The sequence below is a fragment of the Gymnoscopelus microlampas genome (genome assembly GCF_963454915.1).
Source record: "Gymnoscopelus microlampas genome assembly, chromosome: 1".
Lineage (NCBI taxonomy): Eukaryota > Metazoa > Chordata > Actinopteri > Myctophiformes > Myctophidae > Gymnoscopelus > Gymnoscopelus microlampas.
This window is the reverse complement of record NC_139962.1, coordinates 29,911,185-29,934,957: the sequence shown is the minus strand read 5'-3', so window position 1 is coordinate 29,934,957 and position 23,773 is coordinate 29,911,185. Positions and strand designations below refer to the sequence as shown.

General features: G+C 39.6%; 1 protein-coding gene across 4 annotated transcripts in view; it reads left to right on the top strand.

The window, feature by feature from the left end:
- The window catches only part of ap1g1 (adaptor related protein complex 1 subunit gamma 1), a 32,273-nt gene that overhangs the window by 2,191 nt on the left and 6,309 nt on the right, over positions 1-23,773 (top strand). For all 4 annotated transcript variants that reach the window (XM_084063275.1, XM_084063276.1, XM_084063277.1 and 1 more), the window contains exons 2-22: positions 6,536-6,739; positions 6,847-6,971; positions 7,521-7,662; positions 8,098-8,194; positions 9,678-9,754; positions 11,277-11,372; positions 11,467-11,547; positions 11,633-11,731; positions 12,086-12,141; positions 12,256-12,369; positions 12,678-12,818; positions 15,148-15,202; positions 16,345-16,467; positions 16,629-16,718; positions 17,031-17,155; positions 17,907-18,011; positions 18,129-18,270; positions 19,017-19,143; positions 20,808-20,915; positions 22,446-22,606; positions 23,205-23,303. In XM_084063275.1, coding sequence (XP_083919401.1) covers positions 6,539-6,739; positions 6,847-6,971; positions 7,521-7,662; positions 8,098-8,194; positions 9,678-9,754; positions 11,277-11,372; positions 11,467-11,547; positions 11,633-11,731; positions 12,086-12,141; positions 12,256-12,369; positions 12,678-12,818; positions 15,148-15,202; positions 16,345-16,467; positions 16,629-16,718; positions 17,031-17,155; positions 17,907-18,011; positions 18,129-18,270; positions 19,017-19,143; positions 20,808-20,915; positions 22,446-22,606; positions 23,205-23,303 — 2,364 coding nt within the window. In that variant the 5' untranslated portion in view covers positions 6,536-6,538. The remainder of the gene's footprint in view (positions 1-6,535; positions 6,740-6,846; positions 6,972-7,520; positions 7,663-8,097; positions 8,195-9,677; positions 9,755-11,276; positions 11,373-11,466; positions 11,548-11,632; positions 11,732-12,085; positions 12,142-12,255; positions 12,370-12,677; positions 12,819-15,147; positions 15,203-16,344; positions 16,468-16,628; positions 16,719-17,030; positions 17,156-17,906; positions 18,012-18,128; positions 18,271-19,016; positions 19,144-20,807; positions 20,916-22,445; positions 22,607-23,204; positions 23,304-23,773) is intronic.

The following is a 23,773-nucleotide window of genomic DNA, read 5'->3' as shown; positions in this document are numbered from 1 at the left end:
TAATCTAGGGCTGTCCTCCGGTAAAGTAATAGACTAATAGATTAGGCTACATGTTTAATCATCATGTCCTTGCCAGAGAGGTGCTTATAACCTTTGAGGAAATAACTAATTCAGAGTGGGTGGAAAAAAAACATAACTATGAACATGAAAACTAATCTGTTATGAGGGGACAGTCCCAAACAAATGTAGCCCAAACTATCGCAACATCCTCCTCATAAAATCTTCGGGTTATATTCATGGTTTAGATTTCTCTAATATGGAAGGAAAACTAGACCATACTCATAGGATCAGCTTTGATAACTTTATACTATAGCTTGATTATTGGTCATTGGGTTGGAATTATTTTGCTGTTCTCTTTAAGTTACCCAGACTATCCAAACAGGGAAGATATCTTCTCCTAACAATATTTATAGTATATTTAAACATTGTTAGTACTCTGTAATTCTAACTGTGATTGTACTTACATTGAATTCATTATTCTTTGCGTAAGAAATAAGCAGTTTGTCATTTATACTCTGCATTTATGCAGGACTTGCCTGCACGATGGCCAAAACATATTTGTGCCCTTGCATGTTATTAAAATGATGCACTATTCGCGCTGAAAAGTGTTTATTGTATTTATCTGTCTTTCTTTTGTTTGCAACAGAACAAAACGATTCCAATGATACATTCTGTTTTAGTTCTTACAGGTGTTCTTTTAATGTTCCTATAATTCTTCTTAAAATCACTCATGCAGCCAGTTTAAAAAGAGAAAATTACACACTGCTGTTTTTGTTCCACTGTGTGTATCACATTGAACATGAACAAGGAAAAGCGGTGTGAGGAGCTTAGAAGCCAAACATGGTGGATGTAAAGGTTACTATCTCCAAGGAGCTTGATGTTCCTGTGATCCCTGACAAGGGGACGTGGTAACAAGAGTAAAACTATAGAACAGATCCAAGCTGACCTTCAAGGTACAGTACAACAGTTTAAAGTCACACCATCCATCGCTGTCTGACTCTGAATGAAAATGGGCTCCATGGTAGAAGACCCACCCACTTCCAAAAGGGAGACCCAAAAAAGCCAGACTGGACTGTTCTAGTCTCTGTTGACAAGCCACACACTTCTGCGAGAATGTACTTCAAACGGATGAAACAAAATACAAAATTTGAGCTTTTTGATAAATCACATCATTATTTTGGGGTTGCTTTGCTGCCGTAGTCACTGTGTGCCTTGAATCTGCAGGGCATAATAATAAAACACTTTCAAGGCATTTTGAGCAGAACTTGCACCCCATTTTCAGAAAGCTTTCTTGTCACAGGTCATGGGTGTTCCAGCAGTATAATTACCTGAATCATCCATCAAAAAGCACCCAAGAATGGATGAGAAGTCCATGCTGAATTGGTGTGCTCTGAGTCATGATCTGAATCCCATTGCACATTAAATGTTCAAAGAATTTCAGATCAGGACACATTTTGTGGAAAGAGCTGAAAGTTGCAGTTGGCACCCACCATACCTGAGAACTGAGATCTTATTCAGAGAAAGTGCTTGATTGCAGTTATTGCCTGTGCTACAAAATATTACATTATTATGAATACCAATATTTTGGTCTGACATTTTCATCTGTTTTGTTTTATTTTAAATACCTTAATTCAAACGCGAAGATTCTGTAATATTCTATGCATACATACTAGTACTATGTATGTAGTAGTAGTAGTTTCAACGTAATTGAAATAAAATGGAGTTTATTTTATTAGGAAGGGTACCAATATTTTTGGCCACATCTAGGAGAGTTGGATTATGAGGAGAGAGTGTGTCACAACTGTTCTACTTATTAAGCCTAAACGTTTGCCTGTGCGGAGTGTGCGCAAGCCTTTTATGCATTGGAATATAGTTCACATACATAGTATGCCAGTTATTTCCATTTTAACTCACCTAGACTGCATTTAAAACGGGTTATCCTGTAAGTGAGGGCATGCTCAAGCTGCATTTGTTTTTTCATCAGACTACATCAAAACATGAACAAGCTGCAGACAGTGCACATATAGACATTGTTTCTATTTAGTTTTGAAAGAAAGTTTATAGGAAGGCTGTGTTACCGACTACCGGTAATACAAATGCACCCTGTCAAATGTATAACTATGTCATTATAAATGTTTTGTTGAACAAGTTACATATTGTTAGATTTGACAGCATTTTCAGTCTTTTTATTTTATGGACCAGACTGCTGTTTACAGCTACCGTACTCGGCGCAGAGCACTTGAAGAGCTGTTGAAAACAGATAGTGTCCTAGTCCTTTGATAATGGTTATGATTAAAATGTCTCCCTAAGTGCTCAGCTGAGCACTAACAACAAAACAAGTGGCAAACTGATCAATGACCCGGAACATATTGTAGGAAAATGTGTAATATTCTCTCTAAACAAACATTAGTGCCGCATTTTACCCCAGGGAAATCTTGTTGAAAATGCTCATAATTTTTATTGACCTTGAACAAAACCATTTCTTGCTTATGATTTACTCTCTTGACACTTGCCCTCTAATACCCGTGACTCTACAAGTAGACTGCTGAAGACAGGGAGGGAGGGAGGGGACATGTTTTTTCTCCCCTTGCTACTGGTTGTCAGGATCAGCAAGCCAATGTAGCCTGCCTCATCAAACCTCAGGAGAGAAGACAAGCTTGTTAGGAACATTTTACAGCTACTAGTGCAGAATACTTTCCCTGTTAGGAAATGCAAATGAATGATATTGCCCAATCTAGCACAAACCGTCTGTCTTATGGTTTGTAATTTACCTCATTGTGTAAGAAAATAGTTAACCACCTAACATAACAGTGAGTCCCTGGCATCCCTATTGTTTTTGTCTGTTTAATGTGTTTATGTATTCAATTGAACACTATCTGTTGGTACTCAAGCCTAGAAATGTATTTTATTAAAGTTGATTATTGGTTATTTTCTTTAAATCATTTAATTTAATTTTAACTGTTGCAGCCCTAATTTTGGAAAGTTAAATTACTTTACAAAAAAAAACAGTTTTCAAACATAGCAGATCTACAGGCCAGTGAGCTTGCAGATGGGCTATTTTTGCTATTTGTATAAGTATAAAGGGCATTATGATGTTGATATGAGCAATGTGAGTTGCATCCAATCAAGACTGATCATTAGTGATCAGTACTGTACGGTATGTTGCCAAAATTGTCATCATATTAATGCTTGTTGACAGATACTCATCTGGTTTGATCAACTGACCCATAAAGATAGTACAGCTGTTGAAGACTTGAATTATGAAATGTGAAGCTACAATAGAACAGTGCTCTTTTTGTCCTTGTAGAATGAGGAAGGCTGACCTTGGTGATATTTTCTTGGCTCTTGCTGGCAACCATTGAACAAGCTCAGGCGCCCCCCCACCTATGGTTTTTCCTAATCCACCTTACTGTAGTCAGCCTCTCCATTATAGTTTTGCTACCTGTTGCAGAATTTGATAACTTGCAAAGTGAAAAAAAAAAAGCCTTTTGTGTAGTTCGGTAGTAGAGGACTTAATTATGTCGCTGTGCGAGTTATCGCAATGATGAATTGAAATTTAATCAGTTTTTACTAAGCTCTCAGTGGAGGCTGTATTTACCATATCTGATATGTACATACTTGATTATGAGCACAGCAAGTGGCAAGGAGGGAGACTGGTCAACACTCACCTCAGGTAACTGAAATGTGGATGGAATAGCAATAGTTGAAAGTTCCCTGGTTTCTTTAGACCCCCTTCCCAACGCATGCGTGTGCGCGCACTCACACACACAGACAGACCCATTCCACTTTGATCATTATGGATTCTTCTTACTTTTTCAACAGATCAGTGGTTTAGCAACCAGGCCTTTCCTCGCTCGCTTCACTTATTTATTCTCCTCAGTAGCTTGAATGTTCCTGAAAATGTGTCAATATGATTTTGCTTTGGATTCGAAGGAGAAGCTAAGAGACATGTCATGCTGGAATCTTGTGTGTTGTAGTTGCCAAGCTTAGTTGATAAAGAGAAGGAGCAAATTAGCAATAGTTGTTAAAATAAGTTAAAAGTTAAACTTTAAACAACTTAAATCACTTTGATCGGCTGTGGAAGATGGTTCTCAAAATGTGTTTGTTTGTTTGAAAAGTGTATTACAAAACAAGCTTACATTAAGAAGTTTGCATGGATGAACAGTTAGAACACAGTGCCAACCACTAGATTGTCACATGATAAGATTTCTCATGTGTTTCACTTTAAAGACAAGAGACAGAATATTTCTGTCTACGTAACAACCGCATGCTCTTTCCATTTAACAAGTGCATTCTTCTTTCCCTCTACCAACATCCACTTCAGCTCTGAGCTGGTTGGATGGAAAAAATGGCTTTGTTCAGCAAGTAATTACCATAGTCCCACTTGCTGTTGCAGCTTAATTATGTGCTGCATGCTACTAGATAAAAGGCTTCTGTGAAATGGGAAGCCATGAAGTACCACTTTATGGAGAGCCACCGGTAATAATTTTGCCTGGTCATGGCATCGTGAGTATGATGTAGGACAGGGTAGGGCTGGGCAATTAACTGAAAATATATAGAAACTGTCATTTAGAACCAATAACCGACTTAAAGGACCACTTCACCCATTTTCAGCCGTTGATATAATTGGTCCTCACTAATGCTCATTATGATTTTGTCTACTCACTCAGTGACTTTGGTCATTTCAAACGAGATGTAATTGTTTTTTATTTGACTTTTTATGAATGCCAGAACATTGGCTTCTATTATAGCATGCTAACTTTCCAGGAAGAGAGAGCCTGCCGTTTATATTCGCTTGGATTCCCCATCGATGATGTCATTGTTAGGCAAGTTTCTGAACTGTCCACAGCCCTTCTCTGAGACAGAGTAGAACAAAATCCTATAATGAGTATTAGTGAGGACCAATTATATGAAGATGGATTGAAAATGTGTGAAGTGGTCCTTTAACCCATTTAGACCTGAGGCCGATTCTAAAAACGCCTTCTAAATCCTGACCTAAGTTTTCTGAAAAACTTCAAATATGTATTCCAAAATTACAAACAAATATATTGCTATATACTGTACATATTTGTAACTATGCCTGAAAGGTATAGTTACAAATAGAGGTTCCCGCCCAAAATGGGTTAAAAGCTTGCTCATGTAATCAAATAATCAAGAAGCATTTTTTTTTATCAGTGATATGTTTTTTAGAAGTGAGTAAATCAATTAGTCGATTAATCACTTGAGCGCTGTATTATACTTCATTGTTCAATGGTGGCTTGTAATAGCGAAAATAGCTGATATACAAGCTCACAGCGCATCACATTAACTTTCTGGACAACTTAATTTAAATTTAAATGTGATGCCTATTCCAACTTATATACACACTTGTGTACAACATGTCTACAGTGCATCTCTAATATTGTCCTAATGTTTCACCAGAAATCATTGACTGCCTCTTGATTTATAATATGACATTCTAGCTGTTAGAAAAAAGCAATGGCAAAACAATTTTTCTTGTCTTTCTGCCTTTTGTTCATTTTTGTAAATAGCTTTGTTATTTCCCTTAATCTGGTTAAATGTAGAGATGCAAGATAATTTAATCTAGCCACCATGCATGTCCTGTCCTGCATATTAATATTTAATAGTCTTCTAATACATGGAAGCCTTGGTGCTGGTTAGTAGCGCCTCTGTAAGGAATAGAATTTCACCTGTCGTTCTCCATTCCCTCTCCACAGATACTGTCAAAAATGGCTACCCTCTTTGTTTTGGTTGAAATATTTGCAGATTGGATCTTACTAACTACGTATACCCTATTGCTCATAAAACAGTTGGCTAATATGGTTTTAAACCTTAGAGTATCTTCATTGCATCTCCACTTGCTTCTACCATATAATGTAGCCCTACTTCTGCAGACACGCACACTCACTCATTCAACTTCACACTCGGTAGTCGGTACTTGTTGTTTGTCATGTCTTATGTTTGATACTATGTTGTTCAACTTTCTACTTGTTTATAATTTTAGGTGAGAACATTGTATGATTTGAACATTTTTATGATTCTTGTTGATACACTCCATGTTTGATCACCACATCTCCAAAATAATAGGTTTCTTGGAAGGGCTCCAGTTGGAAGGATGACTTGGTGTTACTTCCAAAACGGTTGTTTGTTTGTTGTGCTGCTGTTGTGTGGCAGGACATAATTAGGGTGGCATCGTTATAACAAATTTGTGCTGTTGCTGTGCAAAAACATAATTTGTCTACTATTTTCTGACTTTTTAGAATTACAAAAATAAAGCAGGCCCTTAGATAGCACTGTAGCTGGGATTAATTGGATCACTTCCCATAGTTTCTATAAGTGGATGATGCTGTTTTTTTAAATGCATTGTTTATTGTTTTTTTGTCCTGTTCTAACAATATGTCATGTCTACAATCTGCATTGCCTTGATGTGACATTTTTTTATTGTAAGCGATTCATTAGTGATTCTCTTGTCTATGGTCCAGTGTTGCTGCCAAGGTCATGGGTGCCAACCTTTTTCCTTTCTCTGCATTTTCAGAGGATGCCAGCTCCGATCAGACTGCGGGAGCTGATCCGGACCATCCGGACAGCTCGGACCCAGGCAGAGGAGCGTGAGATGATCCAGAAAGAGTGCGCAGCCATACGTTCGTCCTTCAGAGAGGAAGACAACACATACCGCTGTAGAAATGTGGCAAAGCTTCTTTATATGCACATGTTGGGCTACCCAGCACACTTTGGGCAGGTGTGTTTATGTACTCATAATAACCACATTGCACTGCAATGTGGTATTTTGCTAGATTTGATCATGTGAGGAAAGCCTGTCTAATTATCTGATGTGCTATTTTCCAGTTGGAATGCCTGAAGCTGATTGCATCCCAGAAGTTCACTGACAAGCGGATAGGCTACTTGGGAGCCATGCTACTGTTGGACGAGAGGCAGGATGTCCATCTACTAATGACAAATTGCATCAAGAAGTAAGAGGAAGCCAGCCTTTCAATGAATTTATTGCATATTCCTTTATCTGTAATAATTGGTAAATTGTGCAGTTGGTAAATTGCTTTACAAGGTGCATTACATTCACCCGTTCACACATACATTTCACTCACCGACAATGGAAGGAAACCATGCAAGGCACCAATCTTGCTCAAGGACACTTCGACACTAACACAGGGGGCGCCGGGGATTGAACCGGGGACCTTCCGATTCCCAGGCGGCCACTCTACCTCCTGAGCCACTGCCGGAATGCTTGCTTGCTTGTAATGTGGGAGAGTGAACATAAGAGGTGTGGTTGTAGAAACCGATTACACATAGTTGGTATTCTGTTCCTTCCACAGATCTTGCAGTGTGCACTGATGGCAACTTGGGCGCCACCCCAAAACCTGCCAAGCCCACTAACATCTTTATCAAAACCTTTCCTCTGAAGAACAATAGCTCTCTTTCCTCTCCTTTCTGTTCCCTACCATATCTTCCCTTCTTTATCTACATAACTCCCTGGCTTATTTATCTCTCCTTTCCTACCCCAGTGATCTGAATCACAGCACACAATACGTCCAGGGCCTGGCCTTGTGTACCCTGGGCTGTATGGGTTCCTCAGAGATGTGCCGTGACCTGGCTGGAGAAGTGGAGAAGCTGCTCAAAACATCCAACTCTTACCTGAGGAAAAAAGTACGTCTCACCTCACCCCCCACGCATGAAAAGTTAATATTGTAGTGCCCCCTGTTATTGTCATGTTTTTTCTTAAATTGGATGACCATGCACTCCTCAAAGCAAATTGTGCAGGGGTGGTGTTTAACATGACTTTAGTCAAATAAGCTCTCTTTTTGGGAAGCATGACTCATAGCCTGCACATGTTCACAAGTGGGCGAATAAAATCTGCAAGTACAAGCATCACTGTGATTCCTTTGTGTTTAGTAATATGATTATTGGCTCCTCTATACTGAACTGAGTGAGTGATATGTTATCTGGACACATAAATAAAAGCAGATTTTGGCTTCACCAAGTCACGTGTCTTAAAAACTAGAATAGTGTTACCAAAGTGAAATATTGCTCGGAGGATGGCACTCATTGATTGTTTGGAATACATTTAAATGTTGTTTACAGGCGGCGTTGTGTGCAGTTCATGTCATCAGGAAGGTTCCAGAACTGATGGAAATGTTCCTTCCAGCTACAAAAAACCTGCTGAGCGAGAAGAACCATGGTGAGTCTAAAGGGACTGCCAGTGTCCAACGGTTTGTGGTGGCTGTGTCCCTGTCCTGCACAAATGCACACTTTCACTGTTGTTTTCTGTCTCTCATCGTGCCTTGCAGAGAATGGCTATGCAGCTGATATCCCCTTTGTGGTGTCCTTTACTGAGGGCAGTAGAATTAATGAGTCTGTCATAAGCTCTGGGCCTTGTCTGTACCCCACAATGAATAGACATATCAGAGGCAAATAGGGATATTTTGACAGTGAGGAAATAGCCGCGCTCTTGTCAAAGTGATTTGTGACACCGTTGCAGATACTATACGCATTCATATTTATCACTGATGGCTTTTCAATTTTGACATACAGCAGAGATACCGGTACAGCTGACTAAAAAGGTGGTCCTGAAGCCTAATTTATGCACTGTCGTGCACACACGGAAAATAGCTGATCTACAACGACTCCTGTTGAGCTTGTAGATCGGCTATTTTTGGGAGGCGATTTCATTAGAGCCTTCATGGGGATTGGAGGAAACACTGCAATGAGTAGTTGTTGGCGAGTGCACCAGTTAACCCTCGAACTGGAGGTCTTTCATCAGGTTTAACCCTTTACTTTGGTATGCAACCATTTATGTGCGTGAATGGTTCATTATTTATGCATGTAATCATTTTTGTGACTTGAAGAATTGGCTATACATTTAGATTTAAATAAAGTGTGATATATCTATCTGTCTGTCTGAGAGCAGAAGCAACATAATTTTTCTCGGTTCAAGCATGTGTTTGTATGTCAGCCACATAAATCACCTTGTCACTGATTTGATTCCAACTGACCTGTGTTGCATGTCATTCCTCTTCGTTTCCATGTTCACCCGTCTCTCAACACTGCTGTGTCTAAATGCAGCCAAAGAAGAAAACTTGCAGATTGTACCAGTATTTGCAAAATAAATTGACACCAATATGTAAAATTTCAGGTTGAAATTTTGCACAAATACTATTTCTGAGACAGGCCCAGCAATCACTCATGTTCACTAGAGGCTGCTTTTATGTACTGTTGTGTAACCTATGTTTTTTTTTACTGCAGGCCTATCCATATTTATGAGGTCACTTTCTTGCCCATCTGTACCTCTAGTCACCTTACTTGGTTCAACTTATTTATTAATCGTCCTTTCAATACCACAGCCAACTTCCTTCAATATATGATATGGATCTTGGATAGCACAGTTAAGGACCACCATATCACCATCATTCAGTTTTGTGATGGAATACAATTTGAAAATCAACAAACTACAGTGCTTCGGAAAATGGTTGCCAGTAATGTCAAGTAAACTGATTCGTAGTCAATGGGCTAATCATGTCAAACCGGTATTGTCCTTTTAAGACAGGCAAGAAATTTCAGTGAAAGGAGACAAATGAAACTGCACGACACACGGATGTGAATACACCTTGCCCCGAAATGATAGCGTTACTTCGATCCTGAAGTTCTCTGCTTTGTTCCCTCAGGTGTTCTCCACACATCTGTTGTCCTACTCACTGAAATGTGTGAAAGAAGTCCTGACATGCTCTCCCACTTCAGAAAGGTAAGGATTCAAATGAAACGTAATTATTTGAAAAGGATGCAGGGAATTAAGGAAACATTTGTCTTATGGTCACACCACATGCCATTCTCTCTCTTTCTGCTTATGCATTTCCCTCTCAGTATAGATAAGACAGATTTGTTTTTACTTTTTTGAGCCTTGGATTGCATTCTTGGCCCCAAGGTATCTATCCTCTACATTCAAAGTATGTCTCAGTCTTTATCTCCTTCCACTGTCTCTTTCCCTGTTTCTCAACTGCTATTCTACCTCTCCCCCCCTAGCTGTGACAAAAAAGATCTTTGCACCAGAAGGCCCACCTCATGTTCTCATGATCGAAAACCTTACTTTAAGCTCTCTGAAAGTGAATGATTTCCAGTTTTCCCCTCCCTAACATCTACCTCATATTTTTTCTGTCATTTGTCTTTGTTACAACCCCTGCATTGTGTTAGAATGAGAAGGTAAGAGTACATTCTGATTCCATAGCTGGTGCATGCTGTAACGAGTAATCACCCCCACACAGTCACCATAGATGTAATCAAACCTGTGTCCAGTAATGTCATTCCTTATGTTATCTTTTTCTTTTAATCTCCTTGGCTTTTACAGTGATCATTATGTTTGTGTTCTTTTAGGGTTATGTAAAGATGTTTTATTTATTTTGGTCCATTTGTCAGATTTATGTCTCACTATTGTCACGGTTTCATTGTTCCTCTTCTATGTACCTCATTTGATCACCGTTTGTAATTAAAGGATGTGATGGGTAAATTGATCACACACAAGGAGTTTTCACCAGGCACAGATAATCTATACTTTATCTGTCGTTGTCAGAGGATATCCTATGTGTAATGTCAATGAATGTCATAGGATTGTTTATTTGTGATGTTTTTAGTTGATTATTCACAAGAGTTTGGCCAGCAAAGCATTAAAATGGAATGTTGAGGCTTTTGGGGTGGTGGTGGGGAGATTTTTTTTTCTTGTTTATCATGAAAACCTGTTTTTGGACAGCATAGACAGTTTTCAGATAATGTCAATATAATATCTGAAATATCTGAAAACTTCTGAATGTAGTATACCTTTTATGTATCTCAAAATACTATACCGTATATAAAGGGAAAAAAGTTGTTTCCATTTTTGCTCTTGCAATTAATGAAACGCCAATATGAAGATTACATCCATATCATGCGGCAAGCGTACCAAACTCTTGTATAATCTTGCTCTTTTTATGAATACAGCAGCATTATTACAGCCCGATCCAGTTTGACAGATTCTGTTCCCAAAAGAGAAACAGTCTAACCCAATGTTAATTACAATCAAGGTTTCGATTCATTAACCTCAGCAAGTTACGTGCTTTCATACAATAGTGAAATTACAGTATGAGTTGTCAATTCTACAAAAATATAATCTCCCCTAAGCCTCAAAACATATTTACCCAACTGCTAAAAATACCTGCCTGCAGAACATTCCTTGGAGGTTTAGAGAGACAAAGGCTTTTGACACCTCTTCTCTCCTGTTGTTCACCTTCTTGTAGCTGGTTCCACAGTTGGTGAGAATTCTGAAGAACCTAATCATGTCCGGATACTCTCCTGAGCATGATGTGTCTGGCATCAGTGATCCCTTCCTGCAGGTAAGACTTAAAACATTTAATTTGTGCTTGACTGGAGGCTATATGATTTGTTTAATCTAGCCTGCTAGCGCTTGACACTTTCTGCAAATCTCAGGTGCGGATATTGAGACTACTGCGAATTCTTGGCAAGAGTGATGACGATTCGAGTGAAGCGATGAACGATATCCTTGCACAGGTTAGAGTTTAAGTTTGACGTTGTGGTTGAAAGCCTCTCTAACTGAATGATAAATCTGACTCATGAATTGTTTTCATTCTTCTAGGTTGCAACCAATACAGAGACAAGTAAAAATGTAGGCAATGCAATCCTTTATGAGACTGTTCTCACTATAATGGACATCAAATCAGAGAGTGGACTGAGGGTGAGTTAATTTGTATCCCCTTTACCAAAATGTATGTTCTGTTAAAATGTTCAATATGTTTTTGTGAATATGCAATCATTGCTGATGCCCCTTGTAGGCAAGTGCAGCAATAAAAGGGTCAATTTTTCTAATCTATATTGATGGAGGAACCATTTATTTCTGCTCATATTGCCTTGCCATCAGTGCCTACATTTACCAGTATGCATTGCGACTAAGGTTCTCAAATGGCAGAGACCTACAGTATATATTTATAGACATGCCACCCCTATGACTAATAAATGACAATAAGTTAGAAAGTTGGTGGTGTTCCTCAAAAATGTTTCACATGGTAAAAGCATTTTTTCTGTTTTGCAGGTGTTGGCAATTAACATACTGGGACGCTTCCTTCTTAACAACGACAAAAATATTAGGTAAGTCACTTTTAAAGCCTTTCAAATATCTTTGCCACCTCGACACTTAAGAAGCACAAATACCCAGCTCTCGCTTTGTTGTGACGGTTCCATTTTGTGACGTGCCCATTTTAGATATGTGGCATTGACGTCCCTACTGAAGACGGTACAAACAGACCATAACGCTGTGCAGAGGCATCGGAGCACCATCGTGGATTGTTTAAAAGACCTGGACGTGTCCATCAAGAGGTGAGAATCACAGAAGACTGATGTACAAATAGGGCTATCGCGATCATGACATTTCAGTTGACATTGTACAAATAATTGCAATTAACGATAACAATTACACTGGGCAGATATGTCAAATTACATAACGACGATATGATGACAATGACAATAAACTTAACCAATATGTACTATGGTTAAAACATAATTTTATATGTTGAACAGTTTCCAAAAATAGCTAAAATAGACTACCGGTATCTACAAGCTTGCTATGTGTCACATCGTGGTGAGTTTTGAGCTTACCCCGCTGTCCCTTTTCATTCCCGTCTCAGGCGTGCAATGGAGCTGAGCTTTGCTTTGGTGAATGGCAACAACATTCGAGGCATGATGAAGGAGCTGCTCTACTTCCTGGACTCATGTGACCCAGAATTCAAAGCGGACTGCGCTTCAGGAGTCTTCCTAGCTGCAGAGAAGTAAGAGACTTGTGCATGTGTGTGCACTGTGTGCATTGAGATCAGTTATTTAAAACATTAGCATGCCATACAGTTGAATTATTGCAAATGATATAAATATGAATGCAAGAAATGAAAACAAATATTCAATAACCTAACAAAAGGCAGTTGCATTATTGCACACAGCCAAAATGCATTAATAATATTAGGCCTGCCATTCCTTTCTTTTGGAGAAGTTACTTTCAGTTTCATTTCAAAAAGACACACACACACACACACACACACACACACACACACACACACACACACACACACACACACACATAGACAGAATCGTTTACAGCTGGTGTTAATTATTTTGCGCAGCACAGGCTCTTGTACAGCGCTGGTCATCCTATTAATGTTAACCCCTCTGACATGTGGATTCTAATGAGAACAACAAAGCTTACAAAGTTGAGACGGTGTTGTGTGAGAGGAGAGGAGAGGGGAGGGGGAGGGTGCGGGGAGGAATGCAGGCAGCTGCACTCAGAGAGCAGCAGCAGCTCCTCCGACCATACGACGGTGTGTTACCGAGTGAGACGCAACGGATGTATACTTCTCCATACAACAGTGTTTTACCGGATTTGTGATTTTTGTATTGTGCTGTTCTGTGTAGCACTTCTAAACGCCTTTGTTTGAACGGCTTTTAGCCGCTTCTAGGAACCGATATGCAGAACTGAAATTACATATTTTGTCTGGGTACCCGGTACCGACCATTTCCTTATCGGTTTCTACTTGGAACCGAATTTCGGTACCCAACCCTAAATGTCATTGTGAAAGAACTTATCAACGTTACGTTTTGTCTGTCAGTACTTTGAGGGGTGAGTTGTGGATGATTAGAAGCATTAATCAGATATAGAATGACATAACTGTCAGTGTATTGTGAGGTGAATGAACACCAGTAGCCTGACTACTTAAAATGTGCATGCTGGATCATATCATTTAACAGATTACCACCATTGATTCTTAGTCAGACAAGACAAAACAAGACTATGTAAAGAAGGAAAGGCTACTTTCTTGGCCCAGCAATTCCAGCTGGCAGAGCCGTTGCACTGGGAGGCAAACTAGAGCCGAATGTTCGATGGAATGGACAAGCGTATGAATAAATATATTCGAATGATTGTGACCTTTGTAAAATAATAGGTCAGTAAAATAAAAGCTATCACACATTCGGCTGCCTTGTTTTTCGATCTGCACACTATAGAAGTTTGAGGTATTTATAGAGCACAGAGTAAGTTTATTACTGTGCACTGCAGTAAGGAAGGACTGTTATCAGGAGACTATCAACTGACAACCTGTCAACCAATTCTCATGACAACTCATACTGCCCAGTCAGAAACCTAACTCTGTGCTCTTTAGATACCTCAATAACATATAGTGTACACATCGAACAAAGTATGATATCTCTTCTCTTATTATCCTAAACTGGTTATTTGACAATCATTAAATAATAATGTTTATTCATACACTTGTCCACCCGGCTCTCACTGACTTCAATGCGTTCCATCAAACTTCTGGCTCCGGTTTGCCTCCCCTGGTGCGTCAATGGCACGCGGCACGTTTCTGTTCCCGTTTTACATAGCCTTGAGACAAAGGAAACTACAGACACACCTTAAAATACCTACTGGGCCAGGTCACCTGACGGATCACCTGACCCTAGTAGGCTCCTCGTATTATAAGGCGCCTTTGCTAGTCTTAAAGGCAATGAACAATACCACAGCGATGGAAGAGCAAAATATTATATAACAAGCTGAAAAATGCCAGAGAAAACAACAAAAACGCTGCATTGCATATCATATACAGCATATAATGTAGTAAGTGAATAGGAGCCTAAATGGGGTCAGTTGATCTGTCAGGTGACCTGGCTGAGTAGGTATTTGAAGGCGTTTCTCTGTATAGTTTCCTTTGTCTGAGGAAGAGCTAAGACCCTGGCAGTAATCCATTAAATCAATGGTTCCCAACCTTTTCTGGATCAGGGCCCACTTGAAAACTGCAAAAGCGTTCGATCTGACCACTTAACACAGCAGCTAAGTGGTCAGATGGGTGGGCCGTGTGCATTTTCAGAGCATGTTTATTTTAATAATCAATCAATTGTGTTCCAGCTTGGATCAATGGAACTAACATAGTATACTTTTAAGTTCATATTTATAATTTTTGCAATGAAAAGTATTTTTCACGGTTTTAAAGAAAAAACACTATGAGGATTAAATTAGTGATCCTTTTTCTGATTGTTGACAACATTTACCTTATTCTCATTTACGGTGTATCAATAGTTGGGCAATAGCTAACCACTGTATATTCTGTGTTCCAGGTATGCTCCCTCGAAAAGATGGCACATTGACACCATCATGAGAGTCCTGACGACAGTATGTATACCTTTGTGACAACACTAATGCACTGGGCTTTGATGCCATAGGACCCCTTTTTGACCACAGGAATGTTGCCTTAAATTCAGGAAATGTTATCCTTTTCGACTGCTTAACCTAGCTCCATTTTGGCTCCAGGGGTTATAGTTCCCCTCTGTACTTAATAATAATAAGTTCCTAAAAGTCTGTGAACACTTTGGTTGAAAAGGGGCTAAACAGCTAACAGTCTCTCCTTCGCTGGCGCAAAACTGCTGCAAGATCAGTCAATCCAACAGCCCTATCCAACAAATTCAACATGAATTCTGAAGTAGACCTGTGCATACATATTTAAGCATACAATTTTCAATTCAATTCAAAGGAGCTTTATTGGCATGAGAAACATACGTTTACATTGCCAAAGCAATTGTCATACGCTGGTCCTCTACAGCAGGGGTCGGCAACAGGCGGCCCGCGGGCCGAAATTGGCCCCCCAGAAATAATATCTGGCCCGTGAGATAATTTTGAGAATTAAAAAAAAAAAAAACATTTTTTTTTTTTTTTTTTTTAGAAAAATATTTTTTGTTTTTTTTTTGGGGGGGGAGGGATTTTATTTTTATACAGTATCAGACCGATAGTCTCACATATAGGCCGCTATTATATCCAAATACAGAAAGATACAGTATGAATGATTTACTGAAAAGTGTTATAAAAAAAGTATTAAAAATTAATGTTAAAATAATTATAAATACTTATTTCATAGAACCTGAACCCACTTTTGAAATCATGCACTCATAAACACGATGCATTTTAAAGGATTTATAACATTTTATAGCTAGATTAGAGGAAAATGGAGAAGAAAAAAAAATCACCAGAAAAATCGCCTGTGCTGATATTTAAACCGGAAAAAATGTTTATTTATATTGGTCAAACAGAACCGAATTAGACCCAAATTAGACCCGAATTAGACCGAGTTAGACCCGAATTAGACCCGAAAAATTTCGTGTTGTGCACGCGCCCGCGTTGTGCACGCACATGTGCACGCACATGTTCGCGCGGAGGCCCGGCCCGCGATGGAATGTCTGGGAGTGATATTGGCCCTAGGCTTATCTCAGTTGCCTACCCCTGCTCTACAGTATCCTGCAATCTTTCCTGATGTCCCACAGGCAGGGAGCTACGTGCGAGACGATTCAGTTCCTAACCTCATCCAGCTCATCACCAACAGTGTGGAGATGCACGCCTACACAGTACAGAGGCTTTACAAAGCCCTGCTGGATGATATTTCGCAGGTCAGAGCTTTCAGCCATGTTCACATAATGTGTGCTTCATTTCTTAAATCGTAGTTTTTTTTTTCATGCAGTGTGTGTGTGTGTGTGTGTGTGTGTGTGTGTGTGTGTGTGTTTGTGATAAAAGATTAAAAAGTACAAATGTGTTTCTCTGTGTTCTGTAGCAACCCCTAGTGCAGGTGTCATCTTGGTGCATAGGAGAATATGGAGACTTGCTGGTGTCTGGGCAGTGTGAAGAAGAAGAACCCATTCAGGTACACTTTCAGAATCCCAGCCAAAATAAGAAATAAACACATTAATTTCCCTGTCTGTGATAGCCTACTGAAATATCAGGCAGGCCCATGACAAACCCACTTTCAAAACTGACACACTGACGTTAACAGCCCTCTGGTATCGGACACACAAAAAATCTCCCACTGTTTAAATTTGCAACCCACGCCTGCCAACATCATGCTTCAACCACAAACAATACTTTGGGAGTGTTAAGAAAAACCCTGCCACCCAAGCAATGTACCAGCAGACCTTCATCAGTAGTGATGTGTTTCCGTTTTGTCTCTGTGCTCTAGGTAACAGAAGATGAGGTTCTGGATGTGTTGGAAGGACTACTGGTGTCCAACCTGTCCACTCCTGTTACCCGAGGTTACTCTCTTACTGCAATCATGAAGCTGTCCACTCGCTTCAGCAGTGTGAAGTAAGTGTGGACTTCTAGCATTCATTTTAATGTTTCCAGTTGTATCAAGGTACAAATGAAAGTGTTCAGGTGAACAGTGCACAGTCACACACACCTTGATAGAGTGGACGTGATAACATTTCAGTGATGCATAGTCTCGCAAGTAGCCAATCTGCTTGTGATGGGACTAGTGACTTTAGTGGCATCTTTTTAATCGCTCTTAAAACCACACTTTATGGAAGTGCCTTTACCCCTTGAATCTGTATCTTGCTTGAATTTGAGTTATCTTTTATATTTTAAATGACTATTTGCTTTTCATTCATCTTGTTGTAAAGCAACAAGATGTAAAGCTCTATAATCCTCATCTCAAGAACCCCCAAATTGATAAGTATTTGGCCCCCATTGAAAAGATTTCGTGCCAGTGACACCCCCATAAGAGAAGATTTATCAACATTTTTCTAAGCTAGCAGATCTAAGAGCTCACATCGCGACACATTGTGACCTTGTAGATCGGCTCTTTTCAAATAGCCGAAATACAGGCTTAAATGTTTCAACCGTTCCTAATTTTGCTGGGGACCCCTTGGAACCCCCTCAAGCACCCCGAGGGTCCCCAGACCCCACTCAAAGAACCACTGTTGTAAAGTACCTTGTAATTTAAATTTTCAGTTTGGAAAAAAGGCTATATTAATGAAGTTATTATATTATAACCCATTATCCATTCGCTGTAAGGCAGGAAATACTTTTTTACTGACATTCTAATTTCTTTTTTCAGCCGAATCAAAAAAGTGGTGTCAATATATGGCAGTAGCATCGATGTGGAACTGCAGCAGAGAGCCGTGGAGTACAATGCACTTTTCAAAAAATATGACCACATGAGGTGAGGGAGCATCGCCTTCTGTTTCGTATTCCAATCATGGCCATTAAACCTCTAATAAACGGGACTGACACATCAACTTCTGCCTCTTTCCATTCATCTGTTCCTGTCCCTCTGTAGGCCAGCTCTACTAGAGCGAATGCCCATTATGGAGAAAACGTCTTCTAATGGCCCCACAGAGATTGTGCAGACCAACGGGGAGACAGAGCCCTCGGTGTTGGATGTGAAACATCCACCCCCTATCACTCAGCCAACCAACCAGGTAAGAATAATTCCAGGGACTTTCTTAAGCTGGACTCACACATGTGCAGGGACCCGGCGGCTTTGAAGTGTCGGGTTCAATATTGATGAACCTTGACGGGGCACCAACCAATAGGACAGAAGCGCAGTGCGTTGACCCCTCTTGGTGGCCATTTCGCTTGTAGTTTTCTATCAGTTAGCCAACACTCCCATGTAAGTCAAACCAACTACACACTGGAAAATCGGCACTCATGCCAGCACTGCCCACCACCCGCAAGACAACATGGGGAAATGGGAAATCGGCTTGCTATTAGTTTCATTGGCTGAAGCGCATGTTTGAGTCCAGCCAAAGCATACTGCATGTGCATACTTTCTTAAAGGATACTGCATGATTGTGCATACAGTCCTGAGGCAGAGTCACCACATGAGCAGCTGCTACCCAAATACATTTTGATTTAGCATATTTTATTAATTTATTATATACAAACTAAAAGTCAGCATTCAAAGACAAAATGTCATGGTCAGCAGAGGGCCATAGAATAATGGGAAATCTGTCTGCCTAATCATAATCATAATTTAATTCAAATTACAAGTTTTTTGTAAACATGGTAACACTCAAAATGACACCACATTTGCTTGAATGAAAACGATTACAAATGTAGAGTTTTCTGATTATTATTACTTTATTACTTATAATTGTGTTTGTTGAAAAATTGTTGGGTAATTCATTGTGGGTGTTTACGTTTTTTTTTGTTCTTGGTTCTCCAGGCTAATGATTTGTTGGACCTGTTGGGTGGTAATGATGTGGTACCAGTTATCCAGACCACGCTGCCCACCAAGCCGGCTTCAGCTGGAGGAGAGTTGCTTGATCTGCTGGGGGACCTCTCACTGTCTGGTAGGAGACCTGGCTTTATCTCTCTGTTCGCCACATTAACGCTGGCTTCACCATTTTGGCCATGTCAGTATAGCCTCAGTAGCAACATATTGAGAAGAGAGGAGGAAAACATGGCTGTCAGTCCGCTGGTGTAGTGGAAGGTTTTACTGTATACAGTATATACGTTACATTGGCCAATGCGTATACTCACTAATGTGTGCATCAGCAAGTTTGAGTGAAATATATATCTTTCAATATGCTTCATACATTTGCACCAGTTTCAATACTTATTTGTCACACTATCGATACCAGCCATGTGTTCTCCTATTCTCTCGTCTATGTAGAGGAAAAACTCTTGATACACACACACACACACACACACACACACACACACACACACACACACACACACACACACACACACACACACACACGCACACACATACCCACAGGTGTTCACATGGTGTGAGCAGCCCTGCATCTCATCACAATGTTTCTCTCAGCAAACGACTCATTTAATTTCCCATCTTGAATGCGAGCTCGCACAGAAACCACTGGCATGTTGGCCCAGCTGCTAGGCTCCAGCAGCACTCAATGAAATCTCTGTTGTGCCAGTGAGCAAACTATCGATGCTACAGAGCACCAGAGCTCTCATACTGTGTCTTTTTTGTCAATAAAAACATCAGTCAAGAGCTACTGTCAGCTCACAAAAAACATTAGTTTTTCTGGTGCAAAAGGACCGCTTGTTTTGGTCACACTAGAAGAATTATTTGCACTAATATAAATGCTCCCAATTATATTAAGCTGTCGCACAGATAACATTTCAAAATTTTGAGCCCTGTCACTGCATCCTTCCTTATTGCCCAATGCATGTAGAAGCATGCATTTATAGTCTCTGACGGCATTGGCGTTAAGGATTTTCATGGCTAAGCTTCAACAAGACATTAAACAAACAAAATACAAGATCTTGTGGGGAGTGGGTCTGGAAAATCTCCCCTTTTCACCTTTCTGTTGAATGGTGCTACTGCTTCCTCCTTTTGTTTTGAGTCAGGCATAGAATCACAAACCAAAATATTCTTTACAATATGCACAATACATCTGGCAAAAGTCCTGTTGTGATTGCTTTGCTGAATACTCACAATTCAATAATCAATGATATGGTAATTTTGATGCTTACTGTAGACTAAATACTGTTACAATTTAATCATAGTACAAGATTTTATCAAAAGTGTAGCTAGAGCTTGATTTTAAAGAACTCCAGCCTATTACATTTTAGTGCCTTTAGGTGTCAGTGTTGTGATTTTCATAGTTATTTTTTTTACATTTATGTAAAACCTTCCCCGCAATTATGATATAAGGCAGTGGTTTTCAAACTGGGGTCCTTGAGAGGGGTTCCCAGCAAAATGAGGAACCTTTTAAACACTCAAGTCTTACTTTATATTTTGGTGATCTACAAGCTCTCAAAGCATCGCACTGTGACACATTGTGAGCTTGTAGATCGCCTTTAAAAAACAAATCTAATTTGTATCCTTGGCACAAAATCATTTCAAATGGTGGTCTGCAGCTATTATCAATTTGGGGATCCTTGACATGAAAATGTTTGAGAACTACTGATATAAGTGGAGTTTGTGTACATCTGTCTTTGTGCACTGTTGAACCCTGGTGTGTTGTTCTGCCCTCCCCAGGTGGTCCAGCAGCCCCTGCTCCTGTACCCTCTGGGCCCACCTCCCAGCCCCCCTTCCTCCTGGATGGCCTATCCTCACAGTCCTTGTTTAATGATATTGCAGCCACAGGTGAGAGTCACCTACATAGTGCCATCCCATACTCTCCTCAGGCTCTTTTCGTCTACATCAGGGGTTTTCAACAGGTGGTCCGAAGTTATTGCATGTGGTCCCTGACCATGCATTTAGTAATGTAGGAAAGTGAGGAGTTTTTATAAAAATGTTTTTCTTCCACGGAACAGTGCACTAAATGACCTATGATGACACGTCCATGTTGTCAGTTACTGGGAAGTCGGAGGTCAAGAAATGCTACAGAAAAGGGAGTTAGAAAGTTAGAAAAGAAGAGGAAGTGTACCGGATTGCCTCATTGAGTCATCATATTAGGAAATAATAATCGCATGTGCCCATAATCGCATGTGTCTCATACATGAGATACAAATCAGTATATCAGTTAACATGAGTTTAATGGAATGTTGGATAAAGTATGAGAATTTGAATGAGGTTAACCGTGGGATAGGAATAGATCAGTGGTTCTCAATCTTTTTCTGAGCTCTAGACCACTTGCATATTTCAGTTAGATAATGCCTCGGCTTGATATAATTGTGTAGTATCGTAGTAGTACAACGAATTCGTGCAACAAATTAAATCAGGCCCGTAACATTATTTAATTTCAAGCTTTTTCTCCCACACCACGCATAATTAATATGCGTGGTGTGGGAGAAAAAGCTTGAAATTAAATAAATATTTTCTTATATTTGATGGACTATTATTTTAACATTGTTATACATTTAACAAGGGTATTTTCTTCATGTATTTACATTTTAATATTTTTTTCCATGGACCACCTGCAGGCCTAATTATGCCATAGACCACTAGTACTCTTGTGGACCATTGGTTGAGAAACAGTGATTCTTTAGGTCCCCAGGTTGATTCTTAGTCAGGGTGGTGGTCCCTCCTTTACAATCAGTTGAAAACCCCTGGTCTACATGAACTAGTGCCGTGCCGTGCGATACCTATTTCATAGGTTCTGGATATGTAATTGCGTGCTATGGCGTCAGATAAGGTTCTCAGAACCTAATTTGGGGCCTGCTCAGGAGGTGGTAATAACCCTGAGTTGAATCCAGAACTCAAGAGTTATACTTTCAAAATGTTTCTAAAAAAGGTGATCTACAAGCTCACAATGTGCCACATTGCGAGTTTGCGACGTGTGAGAGATTGGCTATTTTATTGGAAATTTAAACAAAGGTTCTGGAAAGTTTCATGTACTACTACTAATGATGATAATAATTATTATAATAATAAAGCTTTTTATTTGTTATGCATTTTATTTGTTTTGAACTTTACATAAGTCTCAAATCTCAAAGTGCTAGCTAGGTTCCGGAAGGTTCTGGGTTACGCGTTGTTGTTGAAAAGAGCAATTTTTCAGCTTCTCATGAATTTACTCAGTCATCCTCTCCCATAAGCAGTTTGTGGTATTGTCATTCTGCAACAAAGCCCATTGGTGCATTTGGTGGTCAATCATTACCCCTGAATGTCTGACATTTTAATGCTGAATATCATGCTGGTTTTCAATGTTTTTATTTGTTTGTTTGTTTTCTGTAGCTATCCCACCTATGACGGCATACAACAAGAATGGTCTGAAAATAGAATTCACATTTGAGAGGGCCAACCCCAATCCAAACATAGCAGTCATCACCATCCATGCCTCCAACACCACCGAGGCTGACATGACAGACTTTGTTTTTCAGGCTGCAGTACCAAAGGTAAAGCAGCGTAATCAGTATTAACTGAAAATATATCATAACCGATATTTAGAACCAATAACTCTCTTAATCTTGCTCATGAAGGTTAATTGAATTATCGAGGAGCAGTTGTTTTTATTATTATTTTAAATATTTCTTACATGCATCAATCAATGCATGGACACGAAAACATTTTATTCGATTTTTTAATAATTGACAAAATCCATTAGACCCATGTATATTATAACCACATGTATATTATACTTTGTTGTACAATGGTGGTGGCGTACAAAAATAGCGAAAATGGCAAATCTACAAACTCACATTGTGAGCACAAGCTCACAATATGAGCTTGTAGATGGGCTATGTTCACTATATATATTTCATAATTGTTCGTTAATTGTAATTGAGGCAAAAGTTTGAAATAATCATGAGACTGATTTGAAGTCATATTGCCCCAGCCCTACTCAACTAAAATGTCCAAGGTCAGAGTGGTATATTTTGCCATTACAATGTAAATTGACTGAGCTGTTGGATATAATTACAAATTTGGTTGACGGGGTTTCATAACTCAGATGAATCTATGAATAGGCTTTAATGTGCGCTCTTTGTTGCTCAGACATTCCAGCTGCAGCTGCTGTCCCCTAGCAGTAATGTTGTCCCAGCTCTCAACCAGGGGAGTGTCACACAGGTCATCAGAGTTCTCAACCCACAGAAGGTAGGTTATGTTTTTGTTTGTTGTTTACAGGTTGACTCTGTCAGTTTACTCTTTAGTGCAGGGTTTCTCAAATTTTTTCGTGCCAAGGACCCCCTAGAAGAGAAGATTTGTTAAAAGAAATTCTAAATGTATAAAACATTTCCAATCTTGTAGATCTGCTGTTTTTGAATAGCCAACGGATGAAGTAGTTAAAATGATTGTGACACTATGTCACCACTTTGAGAACCAATGCTTAAGTGTACTCAACACTACTTTTGAAACCCAGTTCCTGACAAGGGTTACCCGCTGACGAGGAATAATTTGTGTGAAGTTTTTTCTAGGACTGCAACAGTTAGTCGAACTAATCGATTTAATCGATTATCGATGATTTGATAAAAATCGATTCACTATCAATCCCTATTTTGGGCATGCCATTATAGACCAAGTTACAAAAGTAACTGATCTACAAGCTTGTGTTATTTTCACTATCG